Here is a 23,468-nt window from a genome sequence, read left to right as displayed (position 1 = left end):
GCTCACTTTCCCTAGTTCAATGGGATTTGTGTTGGTTCCTTAATAGTATGCACAGGAAAGACTAAAGCATATTGAGTTAAGTGAACAGGAAGTGAGCCCTCTCTTGCTCTATGTATCTTTCCACACACCCTGCAAGATAACCAAAGAAGGTGCTCTCATCAGTTATGGAAAGAAGTTCATTTAGACTAAAGCTGTCCAATAGGTTAGGTTTCACATGGCCAGTCCACACAGCCTGGCAGCAGACTCATAATGCCCGTAGCCATGTGCTGCCGTCTGATACTGTGCTTCTGGTCCCCTGGAGGTTTTTCTGCAGCTACATGGAGCGGCTTAGTCTCCTCCATCTCCCAAGCCTCTTCCCTCGGCTCATTCTCTCTGTTCCTTCACTTATCCACTTCTCTGTCTCTCTGTCTCTCTCTGTCTCTCTCTGTCTCTCTGTCTCTCTCTGTCTCTCTCTGTCTCTCTCTCTCTCTGTCTCTCTGTCTCTGTCTCTCTCTCTCTCTGTCTCTCTCTCTCTGTCTCTCTCTCTCTCTCTCTCTCTCTCTCTCTCTCTCTCTCTCTCTCTCCCTCCCTCCTTTTAATATTTATTTTACGTTGTTAAACATAGATGAATTTTTAAAACCACAGTCTCTGGAGGTTTATAATTAGTGCCTGCTGAAAAAATAATAATAATTTTCCTTCTTAAGTTTCTGTGTTTCTGTTTCTTTTTCGCCAAACTCCTCCTGATTAATCTTCCTTGTTCTCTATGATCTAGCCTAAGCCTAAGCAATTTTCCCCTAAGAGAGCAATTATAATTATTGTTTGTGTTTGCATTTTAATGTGCTTTATATTTATTCATTTTTGTTCTTACCAAAATGCATTCACCTTGAAGGTAGGGTAATAATATTATTGTCTAGACTAAATCTAAATCTGCTTTTCGCTCTACTCTCAACCTTTTTTTAATAAATTTGTGGGGTTTTTTGTTTCCATTTTATTCAAACAAAAAAATCTGTCTCTGTCTCTCTTTGTCTCTGCCTGTCTGTCTTTTGCTCTCTGTCTCTCTCTCTCTCTGTGTGTGTGTGTGTGTGTGTGTGTGTGTGTGTGTGTGTAAGAACCAGAGTACATATTATATAAACTACAGCTTCACAATAAGTATACATTATGTTTATTATTGTTGTCTAATATGTCACTAAATACTTCCAACCATTTATAATACTTTTCTATTTAAGTTTCTCAACAATCTCATACCCATTCTAAATAAAAATAATTTAGTAAATAAGTATTACTATAATATTTTACTTTCACTTTAAGCCTAGCAGTTTTAAGATCAAGGAATAACTCCATGTTTGCTCATTTCTGACATTCAGCCCTCTGATGTGCCAGAAGACAGTTCAGACCCAGCCAGTGTGCTAGGATGACGCTGAGTGTCAACCTGTAGCATGGTTTGTAGCCTTAACACCTGATCTACTAGAGTGCTCAGCATAGCTTATGTGTTGAGGAAATTTTGAATAACTGTCATTAATGGACTTTTAAGTATATGGAGAGTTAAAGTTTCTCTAAAATGCCAAGTTAGACCAACCACTTCAGGTATACTTCAGGTAAATAGACTATAAGTAAATTGTAGACATTTATTGATGTGAAAGGGGCTTTTAGATGATTGCATAAAGTCTCCTGGACACAGTCTTATCATCACTGAAACTCCATGTAATTTCACCCTAAGTAACTTTCACTTCCAAATGCATCATGTAAGTTTGAGATAAAATAACCATTACACACTAGCTTCCATCTGCTTCGATCAATCCACTGGGAAACAGCATGATTATCCTCATACCAAAGCAAAAAAGCATCCTCGGGTTCCATTTCTAGCCAAAGAAGGCAGCAAATGGATGTGACCTTTGAAACTGTGCAAGAATAGCTCACGCCAAATAACTTTTCAACTGAGATCCTGACCAAATCCATAGCCAGCACAAGACAACATCCCTCAAGAACTGTAATCCTGCATTTCTGCTGTTAGCTTGTACCACAGGATGAAACTCAGGCTGCCAAAACAGCTGGAAACTAAAGGAATATCCCATGGAGAATGGACAGCAGTAAGAAACACAATGATGCTCTGAAGCTGCCTTCAAACGCTGAGATCATCTTGAGCTGTACGTGTGCCTGGTGAAGCCAGGAGATGCTGGACAGCAACTGCTCAAGAACCACAGTTGAGCATAAATTATTGCTGCCTAGGAGAAGAGATTAAAATTAGAATCTTGCCAAATTAGATGGCTAGGAAATGTGAGGTGAGAGTAAAATTCCAGAAGAACTCGTGGAATGAAAACCATCTTCAGAAATTCAACATGTTTTTCTTTTTTTTTTATCTTCTGGAAATATTAACTGTGAATTCACAGATGCTGTGGTTGCTTGTGCAGGACATGCACAATATCAATCCTATAACTATGTTAGCATTGAATATAGAGAGGGGTTCATGAGAGTCTGGTCCTCCCTGAGGAGTTATCAACAGCTGATGTCTTGCAAGCAAATAGCAGTCAGTTTCTTTAAGGATGTGTTTCCTGGTAGGCTGACGAAGCTCCAGTGGATGACACTAAGTTTTGGTAGACTTAGAAATAAGCAGGTATGAGTGGATCTAAGAGGAGATAAAGGTAGGAGTTGGGGGCAAATATGATCAAAGTACACTGTATGAACTTTCCAAGAATTAATACAAAAATTTTTAAAAGAGAAAAAAAAAAGATGTCTTGACTATTATGTATACAGTGCTCTGCATGACCATACACCTGCCGGCCTGAAGAAGGCATCAGATCGCATTATAGATGGTGGTGAGCCACCATGTGGTTGCTGGGAATTGAACTTAGGACCTCTGGAGGAGCAGTCAGTGCTCTTAACCTTTGAGCCATCTCTCCAGCAGAAATTCAACATTTTTAATCAAAGACAAACTCGGTGCATTCGTGCCAACAAAATTTAAAAAACATTCTGTTTTTCAAAGATAATATCAAAGAATTGAAACGTCAAGCCAGACAATGGCATAAAACATTTATTATACTTATATACCTACATATAAATATATATATATATATGTATATATATGTATATATGTAATATATATATTACAAAGAGTTTTTCTCTTAATATACAAGAAAATATTGTAATTAATTAAAATTAAATAATTATAAATTGTATAAACTTTTTAAATTATAAAATTAAAATAAGCAATAGATTTAAAGAAATTACAATACAAATAATATCTTCAAAAAGCTAAAAGAAGATACATGTAATTAAATTATGCCAATGTTACTATTAAGGAAATATAAATTAAATCACTAGAATTTATATTTCAAATTTAAAACAGCTATATTTAATCAGACAAAAATAGGACCAAATATTATCAAACTGGAAGACGTAGAGTTTACAGATGGATGGTCATCCAAACTGATCTCCGTTTCTTTTTTAAAATATTTTCTTTATTGTAATTTATTCACATTACATCCCAATTGTTATTCCTTCGCTCTATCTTCCTGTTCCCACCCTCCCTCCCTCTTTGGATCCAGATTAGGACTCTGGGCGAAGTGCTGATAGGTGTATGGAAGAGTTAGGGCATGGAAGGACCCTGAGGTATCAGGAGCTCCACAAGGAAATCATCAAGCCTGGTGGATCTGGACCGGGGCTGGGGCTGGGGGCTGGGGGCTGCACAAATTGATACACCAACCAAGGACATTGCAAGCAGAGAACCTAGACCCCCTGTTCAGATGTAGCCGGTGAACAGCTCATGCTCCAAGTGGTGGTGTTGGTCGGGGAAGCTACCTCTGACATGAACTATGGAGCCCGAGACTTGATCACTGCCTTTTGGTGGGATGGCCTTGGGGACAGACAGAGGAAGGGGATGCAGAATATCCTGATATTCCTGATAGGCTGAAGTCAGATGGTGGGGGAGGAGCCCCGCTACCCAACTCTTTTAATCCAATCAAGATGATCTCACACACCCAAATCCAAAAGTCTATCTCCCAGGTTCTAGTTTCTGTCAAGGTGACAATTAACAATAACCATCACAAATAGAATTATCACTTTGTTTCCTCCATCACATTACTCGCCTTCCAAATGCTAAGGAACCTTGAGTTACCAAACCGGATGGCGTAAATACGAAACACTGTCCACGTTTCAAAACGTTCTACTGAGCTGTGCTGTCTGGATGCACCTACATTACATGAGTCCTCCGAATCTATGGTACGTCACAGACAGTAGTAACCAACATATGCTTACTCAATGATCTATCATAACATTCTGTTAGTATTTAGTCACTTCCGATGTGTAAAGATTGGTAGTTAAGAGTCCAAGGAAATGAAGTGATTCAATAGTAAACATTCATCGTGAACTAGGGCTAGACACCGCGGAAGCTGTGGGATGGGCTGAAGAGGAAGCAGGCCAAAGCAACATCACTGGTTTGTAGTTACATGATGTTCAACAAAACGGATGAAGTCATATGATACAGTGCTAAGGTGCCACGAGAGGAAAGCGCAGAGATGCCACGGGATCACATGGGAGGGACAGCCTCAGGCCAAGAAGCTGCTTCCAGGGATACATCACACACTGGAGCGGAGAAATTTCGTGTACGTCGTGAAGACCATAATGGGAACTAAATCAGAGAAAGCTGTAGAGAGGAGAGTATTCACATCAAGGAGGAAAACAAATACTCAAAAGGAAAAAAAGAAAAGAAAAGAAAACGAAAAACCAGACGCTTAAGAAATGAAATGAAAAGATAAGAGTAAATGACGTTAATGTAGAAAGTGAATCCAATTAAAGGAAAAAAATCAAAATACTCTTAAGAAAGGTAAAGCATGTAGTTTATTTTACAATGTCATTCCAAAGTTAGACTTCTACATGATATACTTTCAAGCTGGACAGCGTGGCTCATGTGCAAAGCTAGCACTCCAGAGGCTGAGGCAGGAGGCATTAGCAAGTGTGATCCTTGCAGAAAAACAACAACAAACTAAAAAAATCAGCAAAAATATGTTGATATGTTTATATTAATAAATGCATCCCTTAAAAGTGTAATTTTGACTAGCATAAACTATAACTCAACAATTTTTACTCAAAAATGTCTATAGTTATGTATTTGCATGCATATATATGTTCTTACATGTGTAAATATAACTACAAATAGCATTTAGCCCATAATACTCTTAAGTCTCTGCTTAGCTTTCCAGCACTTTCCCCTTCTCTATCTCTGGCATCACTCTTCTACACTGAAAAGTGATCAATGGGATACATTGTATCATCCCCACATTTTTCTGTAAGCTTCCTAATAACAAGATAGCATGTAACGTATACTCCCGTATTTATACAATTCCGGGTTACTGAATTGTATTACGAGTGGTGTCTGTCCTTGCTTTTTCTCATTCTGTAGATATATAATAGAGATCGCTCTGAGGCTGGCATGGCATGAACAGATTCTTTTAAAGGCCCCATCATGTTTCATGGTGCATCATCATCCCTTGAGCAAAGATCATTACCGCTGTGTCCAATTTAGTGCCACAGTAAACAGTGACACACTGAGTACCCTCTACATTAATCTGACATCCCCACCCCCTCTGAAATAAAACCCTGGGGATAAAAATCACTGAAAAGTGAAAAAAATCACTGGTATATTTTTTAATTTGCGTAGATGTAACTTTGGTGGCGGGAAGAAATATAACAACTTTCCATCAGCAATTTGAGAGACTGTGCTTTTCCATGCATCCCCACTGGCTATCGACACTAAATGTCAGACCAATGGATCTAAAACAGTGGCCCGGTGTCATTTTATTTGGAACTGACATAGCCACTGTTTGAGTGTTTTTCCAACGCTTGCAGGGCATGCGCATCTATCCCATTTTGAATTGTTCCTTGTGATGCTTTAGCTATCTTCCTTCCACATCTACTATTCTTATCTATTTATTAATACTCACTCTTTGTCCACTGCATTGTAATTCTGTTCTAAAATTTATCAATCATTTGTTAACTTTGAAATCTATTATCACAGAAATCTGTTTTAAACTATTCTATGTAAATACTGAAAACTTTGTGTGTATCATTTCTGGAATTCATACTTTGTATAAACTTCATTTCATACATATACTATATGCACGCCCTAGTTTTTCTTTTAATAAGGATTTTATACTTATTTGAGCTGTTTAATCTCATTAGAAAGTAATAATTTAAGTTTTAAAAAGATGAGTTCGGTGGTGTAGCTCAAACTCAGTAATGGTGTGCTTTTCTAATATGCATGAAGCTCTGAGCCAGAGGTGTGTCAGTAATGGTGTGCTTACCTAAAATGTGGGAGCCTCTGGGCTCAAACCTCAACAGTAAAAAGAATAAATAAATAAAATAGAAAGGTTTCATCTTATAATACCTGTCAATTATGCCAGCAACCATTGTTAACACATTGACTGACTTTTTAGAAAAACAATTCAGAACACAGCTGCTTCAGACAAAAACCCATCCCAACAACATACAATAATTTTATATATGTGTTATGACTTTCACATAAAACATGAAAATATGCAGTTAAAATGATTCTGTATTCTGTATTCTGTATTTTTTGTATTTGTTGAAAATGTTAATATTTAGATGAAACAATAATGAGACTACCGAATATTGTCATTTAATTACAATAGAAAATAGTGTGTGACAAAAAATAGATTTATACTTTTATTCAATAAGTAATAATTTGTAGTTGCATAAATAATGTACATACAAAAATATTTATGATAATATAATTATATATCATTGTATAATATAAAGTACAATAATATTTTAATATGCCTTTATGCCTGGTGATAAAATAGCTATTATTAATCTTTTTTAGCTCTGTATTGAATATTGATATTTGTAGGCATTTTTGTTTTCTTATTTATTTGTTTCTAGACAGGGTATCACTATGTAGCTCTGGCTGTCCTGCATTTCACTATGTAGACCAGGCTGGCTTTAAACTCATAGAGATCTGCCTGTCTCTGCCTCCAAGGTGTGGGATTCAAAGCATGTGCCACCCAACCAGCTCTATGGGCATTTTAAGACTCACAAGTTTAAGCTCATGGAAGAAGGAATAAATTAAATGAGGATTAAACACATTAAATGGCAAGTAACAGTGGAGTGTTCTTTCTATCCAACATGCAGTCATATAATTTTATAGCTTTGTTTCAGTAGCATTTCTCCTGCCTGCTCTCTACTTTGTGACTTCCTTTTCTTTCTTTTTTATTATACACAGTTTTGTTCATAATTCGTATCAAAATAGAGTATAGAAAAGAATAGACCTCAAAGGACAACATTCTATGCATCGTGAGCCATACTATTTTTATGTTTTATTCTAAATTCCCAGCCATAATATTAAATAGAAATAATGGGTACCACGCTAAATAATCCAATGGCTTATGACTCCACAAGACAGACAGTGTTTTTAAGATTATATACACCACAGTTTGTGCAATGCTATAACTGCATGCTTATATTTAAAAGTATGGATGTAACATAGTTCAGGAAGGATGTGATCATCATTTTCTGTTTTAACTGAAGTTGCAACATGAATAGAAGAGAAGGAAGCCTCTCTTTGTAAATCCACATTCTGATGTCCAATATTCAGCCACCATAGAAATCTCCTCTTTAGAACCATTTTCCTAGAGGCCAACTCTAGCTCCACAAGCCCAAGCCTTTCACTGAACAAAACTTCAAAGCCATTTCCAACCGTAATGGAGGTTTAGCATCTTAGCAGAGGGTAACAATCATAAGCACGTTAGTGGCTTTAATTCCAGAGCATGGATCCAGGATGATCCATACTTTTTTGTTTGTTAAATTTATTTTTTTGTACAATATATTGCAGTGATGGCTTCCCATCCCTCAACGCTGCGCAGATACTACCCACTTCTCTACCCACTGAAATCCACAATCTTTCTTGCTCTCTCTCATTAGGAAACAAACAGGCATCTAAAAGAAAAAAAACTAATAAAATAAGATAAAAACAAAAACAAACATACAGAAGAAAAGCAATGGATCACAGAAAAAAAACAACCAGAAACACATGTAGAGATAGAAAGACACACATTGACACACACAGAAATGCCCTAAAACCACAAGATCAGAAATCATGATATATATAAACAAAAGACCTATTGGGGAAGAATGAGGAGAAGACAAAGAGGAAGAGGGAGAAAGAAGAAGAAAGAAGAGAGAGAAGGAGAAGGAGAAAAAAGAAGTCCAGAAAAATTATTAGGAGACGAAAATATCTCTAAAAATACCACTTGACTTCATTTGACTTGGCCATCTATAGATGGACATAGGGCCTGCTCTTGAGAGTGGTTTTATACCCAATGAGATCCATTAGAGAAAACTAATTTTTCATCGTTTCATCATTTCTAAAGGAGCCCCAGGAATGATGATAGATAGATAGATAGATAGATAGATAGATAGATAGATAGATAGATAGATAAGCATAGTCCCTTTCTGTGGGCATAGGAGTGTCTTTAAGAGCATTTGTTATGTATCTTTGAAACAAAAAGTTGTGCCTTCTACAAATGCATTACTCCACCTCCCAGAAATGAACACTGTCTAGTGTCTCCCAAGTGTATGCACAGGCCCGCACACCTTCACATGCATGTACACATGCACTCACACAGACAAACATATACATAAGTAAATAGAATAAGTCTTGCAAACTTAAAAAATTCATTAAAATATTCCCTTCTCTCCAAAACTAAAGTACCACTAAAGGAGTTTACATGCAATAGTGGAAACTTAGGGCAATTATCAAAAAATAAAATAAAATGAAGACATTTCAAAATAGTTAAATAACCATGGCAAATCCCTTTATAGGTCATTCACAGAGTACAGTTTAGCTGTCTAAAACATTAATTGCTTTCATCCCTTCTGGCTTCTTTCTGTCATCAAGAAACCAAAAAAGCATTGAGATTATATTTATATGACCAGATGATTAGTGTTTGTTAATGTGTTGAATGTCTCCACCAAAAATGTGGGGCCTTTGATCACCATCTACGGTAAGTAGGATCTGGTGTTTATGAAACAATCACCAGTGGTGAAGGTTCAGCCTTCATGATTAGATTAATATATGTAAGAGGAGTGAGTTAGTGAGTTATTTCTAGGTTGTTTATTACAAAAGTCATCTCTGACTCTGGTACATGTTTTCTTGATGTCCTCCACGCTCTATGGATCTTACACCTATTCTGCATCCTCTTCCTCAGGGTTCTCTGAGCCCTGAGCAGACAGATTTGGTGGAGACATCCTTTTTACTGCTAAATGTTCCAAGGTCTCTCTCCTTCCTTAATGTCTGACTTTGGGCCTCTCTATTCACATAAGCTGCAGGAATAAGCTACTCTGGTGATAGCTGAGCAAGGTACTGATGAGTATTGCAAAATGTCATTAGAAGCCATTTTACTTACATGATTGTTTGTTTTAGAGGGTTGTTTCTGTTTTTGCTTTAGAGTGGTAGCATTGGGTTTTCCATTAGGCCCCATGGATATCTGGTTTCAGGTTCTTGGTCACCCAAGCAGTGCCAAGTATGGGTTCCATCTTGTAAAGTGGTCTTTAAATCAAATCAGATATTGGTTGGTTATTCAATAAACTTTGTGCCACACCATTGTTCTAACATATCTTGCATGCTGGACAGTGTTGTAGGTCAAAGCCTTCTTCTCTTTCTTGTATTCAAATATAAAATCTCCTGTAACTTTTGGTTCTTACAAGCCTCATTTCCTTGAGTCTGGTATCACTGTTGGACATCCAACTATACATGCTCTTGGTGAAAACAAAGTGTTAAAACAGCACATGGTTCACCTTTTAGGAAGATGAGGATTTACTCTTGGGGAGATATGCCCCCGGTTCCTCACCATGGTACCACAGGCTCTCTCCTGAAGATCAATCACAGCATCCTTAAATTCAACATGTGGGGTAAACATGTTCATAATGTCTGTCTCTATAAGCATGTGAATCACCTCACTGACAATGTAGGTCCAAACTCTCTTTCTTAGGAAAAATGGTATAAAACATGAAAGTAATTTCAACTTGTTTTCAAACAAGTATATCAAAAAACACTTAGAGTATTAGTAAAGAAACTGAGTATTCCTAACTTTATAAAATATGACTACTAAATATTTTTCAAGTATTACTGTTCATTGAGTTTCTGTCCCAATCTACATGTAACATTGAACAACCAAAGGATATCATCCTTTGCCAGGATCCCCAGGATTTCTTTAAAAAAAAACATTAATTAAACAAGTATAGAATTAATATTTTAATATAATTATTTTATGCACTGTCCTTTTCAATGTTTTTCTATCATTGAGAAGGATATTCTTTTGCCCTTCACTACAAAATGTAAGTCATAAACATTTTACTGACAGCCATTCCTTAATTTATTACACTTGTTTATTTAGTACATGTTTGCATGTGTGTTAAAATAAAAAATTCTTTAAAAAGTTAGTGTTGAATATTTTAAACATTTTCATACCTTGTTTGTGAAAGTTTGTACCATATGATGGCTGTCTCAGAGCACAAATTGAAATTTGAACATAATGCACACAAAACAATGATAGGTTTATAGTCGAAGCAGCAGTAAATAAAACCATTCCTGTATTTGAATAAATGTGTGCATGTGTTTGTGTGTGTGCATGTGTGCATGTGTGTATGCATATGTGTATGTGCATGTGTGTGTATTTGCATGTGCATGTGTATGTGCCTATGAATGTGTGTGTGAATCCTAAACACTTAAATGTGGACTTGTATGTGACTTACTGTGCTGCATATGTTCAGAAGTGATGAATGCTGCTAAATTACCAATTTCCCTATAGTGAAAGAGGCCAACCCCTAGGTCTACATGTAATAAATATTAAAGCCATCTCATCTTGAGGACTTATACAGACAGTGACTTACAAAGACTATAGATTGAGTCTGGGCTAGTCATAATTCTGTGGCTGTCACTCATGTCCACTTCTTCACTTCGTCCACTACTGATCATTGGCTAAAACTGGACTGCAGCTTGATGTACAAAGCTAGAATTTATTTTACTAACATTATTCTCAGGTCTTTTCATTTTAAAGTTTTCCATGCTTGTGCTTCAACACAGTTTTCATTTCAATCTTGAGACTTAGAGAAGCTCAGAGAGTAATGGGCAAAGGATGAGCAAGCCTTAGGGTTCTGCAATCACAGAAAGTAAGTAGTCACCATCCACATGGTTTTAACAAACTCCAGCTTTGTCTTTTAGAATCTGTTCTTTTTTTTTTTTTACTAGTGTGGTTATAGAACATCAAAGAAGCTGCACTTTTATGGTGTTTGTCACATCTTGTGCCACAATGCATTTATTTACATAAATGTTATTTCTCGAATTCCATGCTCTGTGCCTTACAGGTGGAGATTACTCTACCTCACCTGCATTTGCTTCCCTGTGGACAATGTCACCATGAAATTATGTCTTTAGTATTATGAAATGAGCATAGCTGATGGCCTTGAGCTGGAGTTCCACTTGTCCACTATCATCAGTATAGCTCAGAAGACACCGATTCACTGCAGCTGTGACTTAGGTGCCATAGTAGGGCTGTCTCAAAGTGTTAAAAATATCAAAGAAATTCACAGGAGAGGGTATTTTATAAATCTAAAAATGCTTACATATTATCTATCTTTTTAAAATAGAAATACTGGATGCTGTCAATAAGAAAATTTTTATCTTACTGTTCTTGTTTAAATGTTATCTTTCCAAAATTATTTCCAGTGAACTTTCTTTTTTTTTCAGTTTTTTTTTTATTAATTTATCCTTGTTACATCTCAATGGTTATCCCATCCCTTGTATCCTCCCATTCTTCCCTCCCTCCCATTTTCCCCTTACTCCCCTCCCCTATGACTGTTCCTGAGGGGACTTCCTCCCCCTGTATATGCTCATAGGGTATCAAGTCTCTTCTTGGTAGCCTGCTATCTTTCCTCTGAGTGCCACCAGGTCTCCCCCTCCAGGGGACATGGTCAAATATGAGGAACCAGAGTACGTGTGAAAGTCATACCCCACTCTCCACTCAACCGTGGAGAATGTCCTGTCCATTGGCTAGATCTGGGTAGGGGTTTGAAGTTTATGGCCTGTATTGTTCTTGGCTGGTGCATAGTTTGAGCAGTACCCCTGGGCCCAAATCTGCCTAGCATAATGTTCTTCTTGTAGGTTTCTAGGACCCTCTGGATCTTTGCACTTTGCTATTCTCCCATGCTTCTCTCATCTAGAGTCCCAATAGGATGCCTCCCCTCTGTCCCAGTTTCCTGGTAAGTGAAGACTTTCATAAAAGGAAAGATTATAGTTGTTATTTCCTGTGGATTTAGGTTTTAAGTGAGCTTATATATTTTTACCAAATTAAAGCTTCATATAAGAATGAATATTTATCTCTCAATTCATATAAAGATTGGTGGGATGGTAGATGGTAAGTGTATTTGCTTGTAGTGTGGGCTTCAATGGTTACCATGGTTACCTAATAAACTACTGGATGCTTTCTTCATCATCTCCTGATGGGAATATTAGAATAGGAGCATAGAAACAAGAACAGTTGCAGACAGAAAGAAATATGTCACCTTCTATTGCACAGTGAGTGAAGAGCTTACATTTATTTTTTTTTTTCATTTTTCTCTTGACTGGGCCAGAAATGCAAATATTTGAGAAAATAACATTGAAAGTTTACATTTCCTCATCTGACAGGAAGAAACTTGCAAAAACAATGATTATCTTAGTAGAGTGTGCGTGAACAAGAAGTGGTCTCCATAGAGTATCTGTATTTAATCAGTTAGGTACATAGATATGGAACTTAAATATTTGGATTTTGTACAACTATTTCAGTTATCAGAATATTTGAACAGACTGTCCCAATTCCTCTCCATGAAAATGAATTTCCTTTATGTTTCAACAGAAGCTGTGAACATGACAGTGCAGCATGCTACAGTAATTTTATGATTTGTCTCAATGACCCAGCTATAAACAGATTAAAGAAAGGGGCTCAAGACTTAGATCACCCAGAGAAATTCAGCTTCTGGGTCTTAAACTGCATGAACTATTAGCACACATCTCAATGGAAAGTCCTTAACCTAGACCTAAGGCAATTCTATGGCTATCCTGTAGAAATCTAACAATCAAACCCTTTCTGAGGGTTGCCACATTCTAACTGTACCTCTAGAACTGTGGTGGGGCCTTCTGTCCTGACCATCAATAGATATGCATAGCCACCAATCACAACATGACCTGTTTTTATGTAGGCTCTTATTCTATTTTTATTTCTTTGAAAAAATTTGCATACAGTATACACTCATGATGATTTCTCCTCCTCCCAACTCCCCTGAGATTCTCCCTACATCTTTATTGAAGAATTTCAGACAATGTATTTATCATATTCATGACTTCATGACTCTTCCTATATCCTCTCTACCCACACAACTTTGAGTTTTCTTCGTTTTTCCCAAATTAGGTCCTGTTTCTGATGCCCAAATATTCTTAGAGATGGAGCTTGCTCTGAATTGTTGTCACTTACCAGGGGTCATATCATTGAAGAAAGATGTCTTGTCTTCTTCCATAAGCTATCAAATGTCAAAGCTCCTCATCTAGTGGTGGGATTTTGTGTCCATCTGCCCCCATCCATGCTAAGACTTTGTCCAGCTTAAACATATGCAAGTCTTGTGCATGTCATCACAATTAATGTAAATTTATATGTTCAATACTCATGTTCAAAAAAGACTTCTTGATGCCTCCTCTTATCTCCAGCTCTTATATTGTTTTTATCCCTTCTTGCTTGTTTTCTGAGCCCTAGGGAAATGACTATGTCCAGTCAGGGCTGAGCACTCCATAGTCTAGTTTTCTCTGTACATTAACCAGATAGGGAGGGTGTCATTGCCATCTTCTCTGATGAGAGGTGAGAGATGAACTGTTCTATCAGTGTTTCAATAATACTCATTGAATTATTGTCTTTTTAAAATTATGACTGTATATTATTAAGTTCCGCCATAGGGTCAAACACTACAAGTTTTTGGTCCCATTAACAGTGCTTTTAATGAGTTTTGTCTCATGAATCAGGCCTTTGGTAAAATTCAAAAGCAGTTGGTTAGTCCCAAAACATTCATGGCACTATGCAAAATGAGCATATCCTGTCAGGTCAGTCATTGTAGCTTGCATCGTCCAAAGACGAAGGGATTAATGGTTACTTTTCTCCAAACATGTGTCTAGACATCTTAATGCCTCTACTTTGGGTTCATCCATGGAGAACAGTGGCAGTAAAGATCTGGGATATATGAAGAGGAGGCATTCAGATACATTCTTGCCTTTTACTTAACCTAGAATGAAGCCTCCCAGTGGTAAATAAATTGATGCCATTTATTTCAGCTGCCATTCCAAACATGACCTCCAGAACAAAAGCTAGTTGAAAACTTCTGAAAAATCCACCACCTAGTCAGGTGGGTTAGACATTTCCTAGACCAACCTTTCAATTATTTTCTCTCTTGAAGGATGGCTGTAGACATTGCTGATGAATCTTTTCTCAAAAGTTTAAATTTGATTACAGTTTAAAACCATCAAATTTAAAATTTTGACAAGTTAAAAACCATCCAAAGGATAGGGTTGCATTCTTTAGGCAATGAAAAAAATGCCAGGAACATTTTAAAAAATTGTTTCATTGGTGTTGCTGCAGGCTATCATTGTACAATTTTAATCCTTTTTAAAAATTCACTCATAAAGCTCCCTAACATTAAATTGCTAAAAATAGTATACGTAATAGCAGTGATAATGTTGCTGTCTATTGAAGTACAGTGCTGTGGCTCACAAAGTCATAACGATAACACTAGAATACTTTTCTAGTAGCAAAGTGAGGTGTCCCCAACTGCCAAGGATCAGGGAAAGGTCCTAGGTGGCAGAGTGGGCTGTTTGACACACATGAGAAAATGGGTTCCCAGGGGAGACTTTAAGGTCACCGATATATCTCAAAAGCTGGAGGGGTAGACCAAGGAAGTAGGAAGTAAACCAGAAATGTTATGTCTAGTGCAAAGAATCAGGGAAGAAAAGACTGTGGACTAATTCTGCAAACATGAGATTCCATGCAGGAGAAACTTAGCCAAATATTCCCAGTATCTCCCACATCAACACTCTGAGACTCTCTCCACCTCAAATTTTCTCATGCTTTATATGTAGAAAAAGGTTCCTTACACTGGTGTTTCCTTAGGAGCAACAGAATTATTTAAAGGTCCTGTGCATACTCTATCAGGATTGCTGAAATGCATACTCCTGGGTTTTGAACTTCCAATATTCAATGTAGTAAATTTGTGATTTGACCTTGAGTCTTCATTTCTAACACAAGAATCTCCTGGTGATTTTGGTGGTTGTACTCTGGGGAACTTCTCTGGGGTTTGTAGGTCATTTATTAATTCACGAGGACCTTTTTAATGAAAAAAGGAATCCTCCTGCCTTTACCTCCCAAGTGCTGGGATTAAAGGCATACACCACTATTCCTCACTGAGGATTATATATTTCACTGAAAAAATGTTTACTTCCTCATTTAAGAATAGATAAATGAACTGGGCAGTGGTAGTAGTACACCCCTTTAATCCCAGCACGTGGGAGGCAGAGGCATGTGTATCTCTGAGTTCGAGGCCAGCCTGGTCTACACAGAGAAACACTGCCTCTGGTGGCACTCAGAGGAAGGACAGCAGGTTACCAAGAAGAGACTTGATAACCTATGAACATATACAGGGGGAGGTAATCCCCCTCAGGAACAGTCATAGGGGAGGGGAATAAGGAGAAAATGGGAGGGAGGGAAGAATGGGAGGATACAAGGGATGGGATAACCATTGAGATGTAACAAGAATAAATTAATAAAGGAGAAGGAAAAAAAAGACAAAACAAAAAGAATAGGTAAGTTGACTGCTTTATCTGCTGACACATGTCTTTACAGGGTTATTTTGATCTTATCTTACTGAGACAGGGTCTCACTGCATTGCCCTGGTGGCTACACAATAACATAGATCAGGCTGGTCTAACACCCAGAGACAGTCCTGCTTCTGTCTCGTGAGCTCTGAGATTTAATGCATGCACCACTATACCTGTCAAAGAGTCAGGTGGCACAAAACTTTTTCAGATTATTTTATTACTTTTAATTATGTGAGTGTGTCTGTATGCATGTGGATATGTGCATGCAGCTGTACATGTCCTTGGAAGACAGGAGTATCTGAAGGTGAAGTTGCATGTTTGCAAGCCACCTGATGTGGGTGTTAGGAACACAGCTTGGGTCCTATGGAAGAGAAGCAAGCCCTTTTCACCACTGAATTATACCTTTGACCCTATTTCAATTTTTATGAAGCCTCCTTCCTTTCTAAGATGTGTACTTTACAATAGCTTGGTTAACACTTAACTGGTATCTCTTTTCCTTCTTTTTTTTTTCTTCTTTTTCACATGTATATGCATGTTCACAGGTACGAGGATGGACATATGGCTACACATGCATGTGTGTGTGACATTTTGAGGCCTGAAATTGATATTAGGAATTGTCCTCCAACACTCCTCCACCTTATTCACTGTTGCAGGAACTCTCAGTCAAATCCAGAACTCAGTGATATAGTTAACCTCTCCAGCCATCTTGCTCTGGAGAATGAATCCCTGTCTCAGCCCTCCAAGGCTGGCAGTATAGGTGAGCTGCCCTGCCCACCCAGCATTTACCTGGGATGTTGGGACCTGACCCTCTAACCCTTTTGCTCACAATAGTTAGCAGTTCAGCCATTGAGCCACCTTTTTGTGGCTCAGTACCTTCCTTTGTTTTTAATAATGCTACACTCTTTCAAAAATATAAATAAACCAACTCGGGGTTTTATTATTTGTTCTATGAATTCATTAAATTGTATCTTTATCTTTAATATTTTTCCAGATAAATTTTATTGAGGTGTTTATCGTAATTGCCTCTGTCATTCCTTTTTAAATTTTTTTAAAATTCATTTTGTCTCTAAGGGTGTTTTGCCTGCATGTGTGTCTGTGCACCCTAGTGCCCAGGGAAGCCAGAAGTGAGTGTCAAGTCCTATGGGATTAGTTACATCAGGTCATAAAATAACTTTTGGGTGCTGGGATTGAAACCCAGGTTCTCTAGAGCATGGTTCTCCATCTAAGGGTTGCAGCCCCTTTGAGGGGTTGAAGAACCCTTTTACAGGGGTTGCCCAAGGCTATGGGAAAACACGGATACTTACTATGATTCCTAACAGTAGCAAAATTGCTACTGTTGTGAAGTAGCAATACTAATAATTGTATGGTTGGGATCACCACATGAGGAAATGTACTAAAGGGTCACAGTATTAGGAAGGTGGACAACCATTGCTTCAGAAGGGCAGCTCCTCTCTCCAGCCCCCTCATAATAAGTTTGTGCATCGGTTAATTCTGTTACTGTGACATAATAGCTGAGAAAACAGCATAAGAGAAGAAGGCTCACAGTTTCAAAAGTTTCCTTCTGACCATGGATGCTTGACATTGTTGCTTCTGGCCTGTGCATGGTAAAGCAGAAAGCGTGGTGATGGAAGGACATCCAGAAAAGAGGGGAGCTCTTCACCTTAGGTGTGGCAAGAATCAGGGACAAAGAGGAAGGGCCCAAAGACAAGAAATATCTTCCAAAGCACACAGCCTGCTGCCAAGGATTATGGCCCAACTCCCAAGACTCTGTGAAGCTATGATGTTGCCAGTGAACTAACCCACTGATGAAGTCTGTGCGCTGATGACCTATCCGTCTGTGAACCATCCCACCAGCCCAAGCATTCCACACATCATCTTTGGGGGAAGATATGGCAAACCCAAGCCATAACAGCAGGCTCTCATATGAGTTATTTTTGACTGAAAAAATCCCTAAAATATATTGTAGGTGCCTCATTGTGAATTTACATTCCCACATGTTGATACAGAAGACTAGGATTGCTTTCCTCATTGTAATGACCATCAATGGAAAGGATTTCTTTGGGAAAGAGGATATGGCATAAGATAAAATCTTTAACACATGTTAACAAAACACTCAAGATACATTTATTTTAGTTCTAATTGTAAGAGCTCTAGAATCTATACTTAGAAAGAGATGAACTCAGATGGACACAAAGGACAAGTCAAGCTTACAGATAGAATGGTATTAGTAATTTCTCCTTATTGTGAATTGTGAACACTTATGTAAAGCATAGGTCATGAAGAAGCCATATGAGAGTGAAGAAATGTGCCTAGTTTAGAGGCCTAGTAGTCTAACCACATCAGCATCTCCCAAAAATTTTATAAGCAATTCTAGATTTTAAGGGTTCCAAAAATGAAAGTCTAAGTGGTAGGACTCAGTATAAATTCAGAGATATGTATTTAACATTCTTCCAGTCCACGTGACATCTGCAATTCAGGGATCCTTTTACTATAAATGCATGTTTCCTGAAAGCCTGGATGGTGTCCTACCTTCCTCACATTTCTAGAAGTTAAAAGCTGTAGACTACAGAAACATAAATATTAGTTTACTTAAACACATATATCCTCTAAGTTTGCATATACTGTTGTAATACTTATTATTCTATGAATTTTTAACCTTAGGTCCTATTCTGTCTCTCCTCCATAATTTCACAGGTAAAATATGGAAACTACGCTTTTGTATGGGATGCGGCTGTGTTGGAATATGTGGCTATCAACGACCCAGACTGTTCCTTCTACACTGTTGGAAATACTGTTGCTGATCGGGGATACGGCATCGCACTGCAGCATGGCAGCCCCTACCGAGACGTTTTTTCACAAAGGTGAGACTATTAAATCACCCAAGTAAAACACAGGAAATTAAAGCTTTAAAAATGTACTAGACTACACTGTCTGTTTCATCACATTCTCCTTTGTGTTACGAAAAGCATAACACAAATTCAGCTTCTAGAAGTGAGTCTTATAAAAAAATTCTTGTCCAAAACATGTACTATTGCTCCATAAATAAGAAAAAAGTATTATCGTATGTAACTTCTTTTACTCTGCAAAATTTTACGTGCCAAATAGAGTATATGTGCTAAAAATTACAATGGAAGCTAAGCAGACTACATTGGAGGAAGTGAACAGTATAAAGTTGTAGAAATTGATTTATTTCTAAGAACATGAAAGCACAAAATGTACTCTGGGACCAAATTAGAATACTAATTTACAGATATATACATGGGGTATTTTCATCTGAATTTTATGAAGGAAATGGTACAAACTTTAAAATCCTCCATCTGGTATTAAAGTGTATATGAGACGTTTGTGTCATGGAACACAAGGAAAAGGATATAAAAATAATACATACACCCAGCTTCAAGCTAGAATGTTCCACAACAGGAAATTGTTTAAGAAAGAACAGTTGATAGTATTTTTTAGATTAATAGTTTCTATTGGAGAAAATCACAGTATTTCATTCAATTTACAAGACACATTTTGACATCATAGAAGGTCACTGTCTTCTAGGTAGAGATAATGTTTATGTGACACTAATTGTTCCTTTATTACTTGATACCCACTAGAAGATAATGCTAGATAAGAAAAGCACTTAGGTTCGAATAGCAAGCACTAAACATAAATTTCAGATGTTGTTCTTCAAACTGTAAAATAGCAAAAGGGCAGGAATTTCAGCAGGCTTGGGGCTACAAAGCACTTATCCATGACTTATGTCACAGCTCTTCCACTAAATAGGCAGGAAAAAGTTAGACCTTTCTCTTTCTCTGGAAAGAGAAAACTTATTCTAAAGATCTGTATTAGTCACTTGTTTTAGAAACAAACAAAAAGCAAAAACAAACTCCAAAATATTGGTGACTTACAATAAATTATTTCTATTCATGAGCCATGATGACTGAGTTCTGCTTTGAGCTATGAGTCACTTGAAGATCAATTTTCTGTTCATTTCCCAATTGTATGGCCCAGGCGGGCAAAGCATCCTACCACACATCCCTCTACTGATACCCTACTAATCAGGTGCAAAGTCAGTGGGGTAGCCTAGTGTACTCACCTTAAAGGAATGTGTGTACAATTACAAACAATTATATAATATTGTACAAATACATTCTTGTTCTACATAAACAAACAAAAATCCATATATAACTGAAAAGCCAAAAAATAAGATTGAAATAATTGTTAATCAAGACACATTTATTGATAAGAAGATTGAGAGGAACAAGCTGAAAAAAATCAATGATGCCATGGAGAAACTGAATACAATATACTTGCAACTTAGTTGGAAATCCGAAACCCATTCACCTTAAATAATATCAATACAGATGTTTCTGTAAATGTGCATCGATTCATGGATATACCTATAGAAAACCAATTCTATTTAGGTGTTTATTGTTAAAGTTGTGGTTGAAATGTGAAAAGAACTGAAGTGAATATTAAATAGAATTAAGCAATGGAAAACTGATTAATAGCTCTCCAGAGAAGGTGAGCCTTGAATTTGATATACAAAAGATTAACAAAGAACAGTTAGATAAAAAAGGAAATAGATAATTGATAACAAAATAATAGAGACCACAGAAAAGAATAGACAGCAACAGGATGGATTGAGAAATAATAAGGATATTCATGTCTGAAAGAACATTTGAAATTTCTGTAAGAAGCCATGAGCAGTACAAAATCCCATTGTCTGTGCTGGAGCTTGAGAGAAATACAGCAACACTGGCATTAAAGAGAGGTTAGTCCATCTCACAGGAGGATGGGACTGAGTTGGCAAAGACTAAGGCAAACATAGTATCCTGAGACTGTGAAGGCTTGATCTAAGCTAGCCAAAAAGAATGAGGAAAGAGAAAATAGAAAAGCTACTCCTGAGACATAAGGGCATTGTTCACTTGAATGCTGACGCAAAGAATGAGAAAGCGGAATACAATGCAGTTCCATGCCAGTGACATCAGGAAAGAACAGCGAGTCCATGATGGCTAGGTAACTGAAAAAAGGATTATCGATTATCCATGATGTTTAATTGACTTCCATTCTGTTAAAGGTGCTCTTAATTGTATTGTCATATTTCCTAGCCTTTTATGCAAAAAACAAAACAAAACAAAAAACAAAAACCAGCAGTAAACACTAACACAATCAGAGAAATAGTCAGTTAACCAGGCAAAGACTGCCAAGCCCTTGTTTCTTAGCATATCTGGAGTCCTTCCTGTAGCAGAGATTGTAATTATGGAGAAATATAGGTCAATTAACTCCTAAAACGCAATATTAAACACTGGGCATTGTTTCCCTCTGTTTCATCTGAATTTTTGATATGGAAATCTGGAATGGTCCTTTTCTATGTGGTCACTTAATAACTGCCTGCATTCTGATTCCTTGTACATCTGGTGGAGGGGAGCCAGGCTTGGAATATGACTAGACAACCAAACGTGTGTCAGTTCTTCCCCATAAACACATATGTAACATTAGTTTGTTCCCCAGAATCTCTGCCAGGTATCAGAATATGTTTGGAAAGATTCCTGTTGCTATCACTATTAAGAAAATAAGATCATTTTATTAGCCATTTTTAACGATTATAAAAACATTAAAGATACCTACTATCAACGTGGAATTCATTCATGCAGCTTTGAAGAACCAGCTCATCTCAGGCATTGGTTAGACCAGATACTAAACAGGGCTGTGATTATTTTCAATGACAGTGAAAAACATTTTGAGTGATAATTTCAAAGTCAATTTTCATTATTTTTCAAATGACTATTTCTGAATTAAAGCAATCTAATATATACTGACTGTCATATCTAAAATAATGTACAGTAACTACTTGTATTCTCTTCTACTTGCCAGGTTTCTCAAATGCTTTTATACTTTATGGAAATATCATGCCATTGTAGACAGTGTTGCACGTTTTCTTGTCCCAGGCTTGCACGAAAGTGCAAGACAATTGTGCTACCAGTACTTACACCATGTATGTACCAAGTCCAGGTCAGCTCAGAAGACAAGGGCTTTGCTGACATACTCACTTCTGTAATTGTGTGTGAATAGATGAATTTAAGACCAGTAAGTACTGCAATACATGCTTTCACCACAGAATTTCATACAGCTTTTGTGTCCTTAGTCTGAACAAAAACTAGTAAGCAGCCAGCAGAAGTTTACAATCTTTACATAACTCTAGTCGGTAACAGACTTCATTGCAAGCCTTGCACACCACACTAACACTTAGGGTTTCTTTTGAGGTATACAAGAATCTTTATTTTCTTGTGCCAACTTACCTACTTATGCATATCAAAGACAAAAAACTCTTCTAGAAAATTCCACAGAAATGTGTATGTATGCCCACACATGTGCACACACATGTGTATATACATGTGCATATGGGGACACACCATTGTTCCTGCTGGTTCTTAGCTATTTGCTATCTTATATGATATATGGCCTTTTAAATAATAGTTACTTGTAAATCAATTTAGAAAAATAAGTAATAATCAGTTAAATATTTCATTAACATGTTTAAGAATAGCATATTTTACATTAATCTCTTTGGAATATTAAATTAATTGCAGTGTTGATCTTAGGATCTTAAGTGTTCAAAAGCCTATGAAGATAGTCTCCATGTGCATGTGTGTGTGTGTGTGTGTGTGTGTGTGTGTGTGTGTGTGTGTGTTTATATGTGTTTATGCTAACCTGTCTTTTCAAGACTTAGAAGTTATTAAAATTTTTCAACTCCTGAGTCTAATGTCATTGTTCATGAAAAAGAGCCATGGCTTTTATGTCCTAAACTCTGAGTATGGATGAATGTGTGACTCCTGGGTAACACAGAGACAATGCTGTCTTCTAAAATTGTAGTTAACATTCAGAAAAGACTACATTGAAAGGTACTATGTATAATAAGTTGCCTTTCTATATTAAGTAACTTAATCCCAATATAAGCTTCTAAACACTGTTATTAACCTCACTGTACAGTTGAGAAAACTTAGCCCAAGAGTTACAATGTCACCAAGCTGAGTGGCAGAGCTGGCCTTTGAACCCAGGCTAACATGTTGACAGCCTGCCACAGTCAGCTGTGCTCTATGAGAGTAATGACCACCTGACTGCCAGGCTACCTACTCAGGCAGTTAACCTCCCTCACAATAGAGGGCTGGCCAGCAGTTTAAGTCAAATGTTCATGGTTTTTAGAAACAACCAGCTGTACTCGGAAGCCTCCATTAGAAGAAAAGAGCAGATGACGAAAACTGAAACTGTCTTATAACACCTGAGCAAAAGCAAACAATGTATCCATTTCTACCTAGAAATGTATAAGACATCCAGAAACTGTATAAGACAGTTTCAGTTTTTGTCATCTGCTCTTTTGAAAAACAAAAAAAGAAAAGAAAAAGAAAAAAGAAATGGAAAACTGAGATGACACCATAGCAGTTCCTCTAGCTCGCTGTCTTTTGCTACAAGTAGCTCCAAGCTCTAGTCAACCAAGATGCTAATTGCTCCTTCATGGAAGAATTTTAATTCATTATGCCTTTAATTGGTAGAATCCAAATCACCTCTTATCTATCTTATTTCACAGTTATTTGAGCAG

At 37.2% G+C, this 23,468-nt stretch overlaps 1 protein-coding gene across 2 annotated transcripts in view; it reads left to right on the top strand.

Annotated features, from left to right (window-relative positions):
* GRID2 (glutamate ionotropic receptor delta type subunit 2) overlaps window positions 1-23,468 on the top strand; it is a 1,382,318-nt gene that overhangs the window by 1,205,000 nt on the left and 153,850 nt on the right. For both annotated transcript variants that reach the window (XM_084785474.1, XM_084785473.1), the window contains exon 14: window positions 18,575-18,741. In XM_084785474.1, coding sequence (XP_084641600.1) covers window positions 18,575-18,741 — 167 coding nt within the window. The remainder of the gene's footprint in view (window positions 1-18,574; window positions 18,742-23,468) is intronic.

This window comes from Acomys minous (assembly GCF_964271855.1).
Source record: "Acomys minous genome assembly, chromosome: 6".
NCBI lineage: Eukaryota > Metazoa > Chordata > Mammalia > Rodentia > Muridae > Acomys > Acomys minous.
This window is presented reverse-complemented; position numbering and strand designations above follow the sequence as displayed.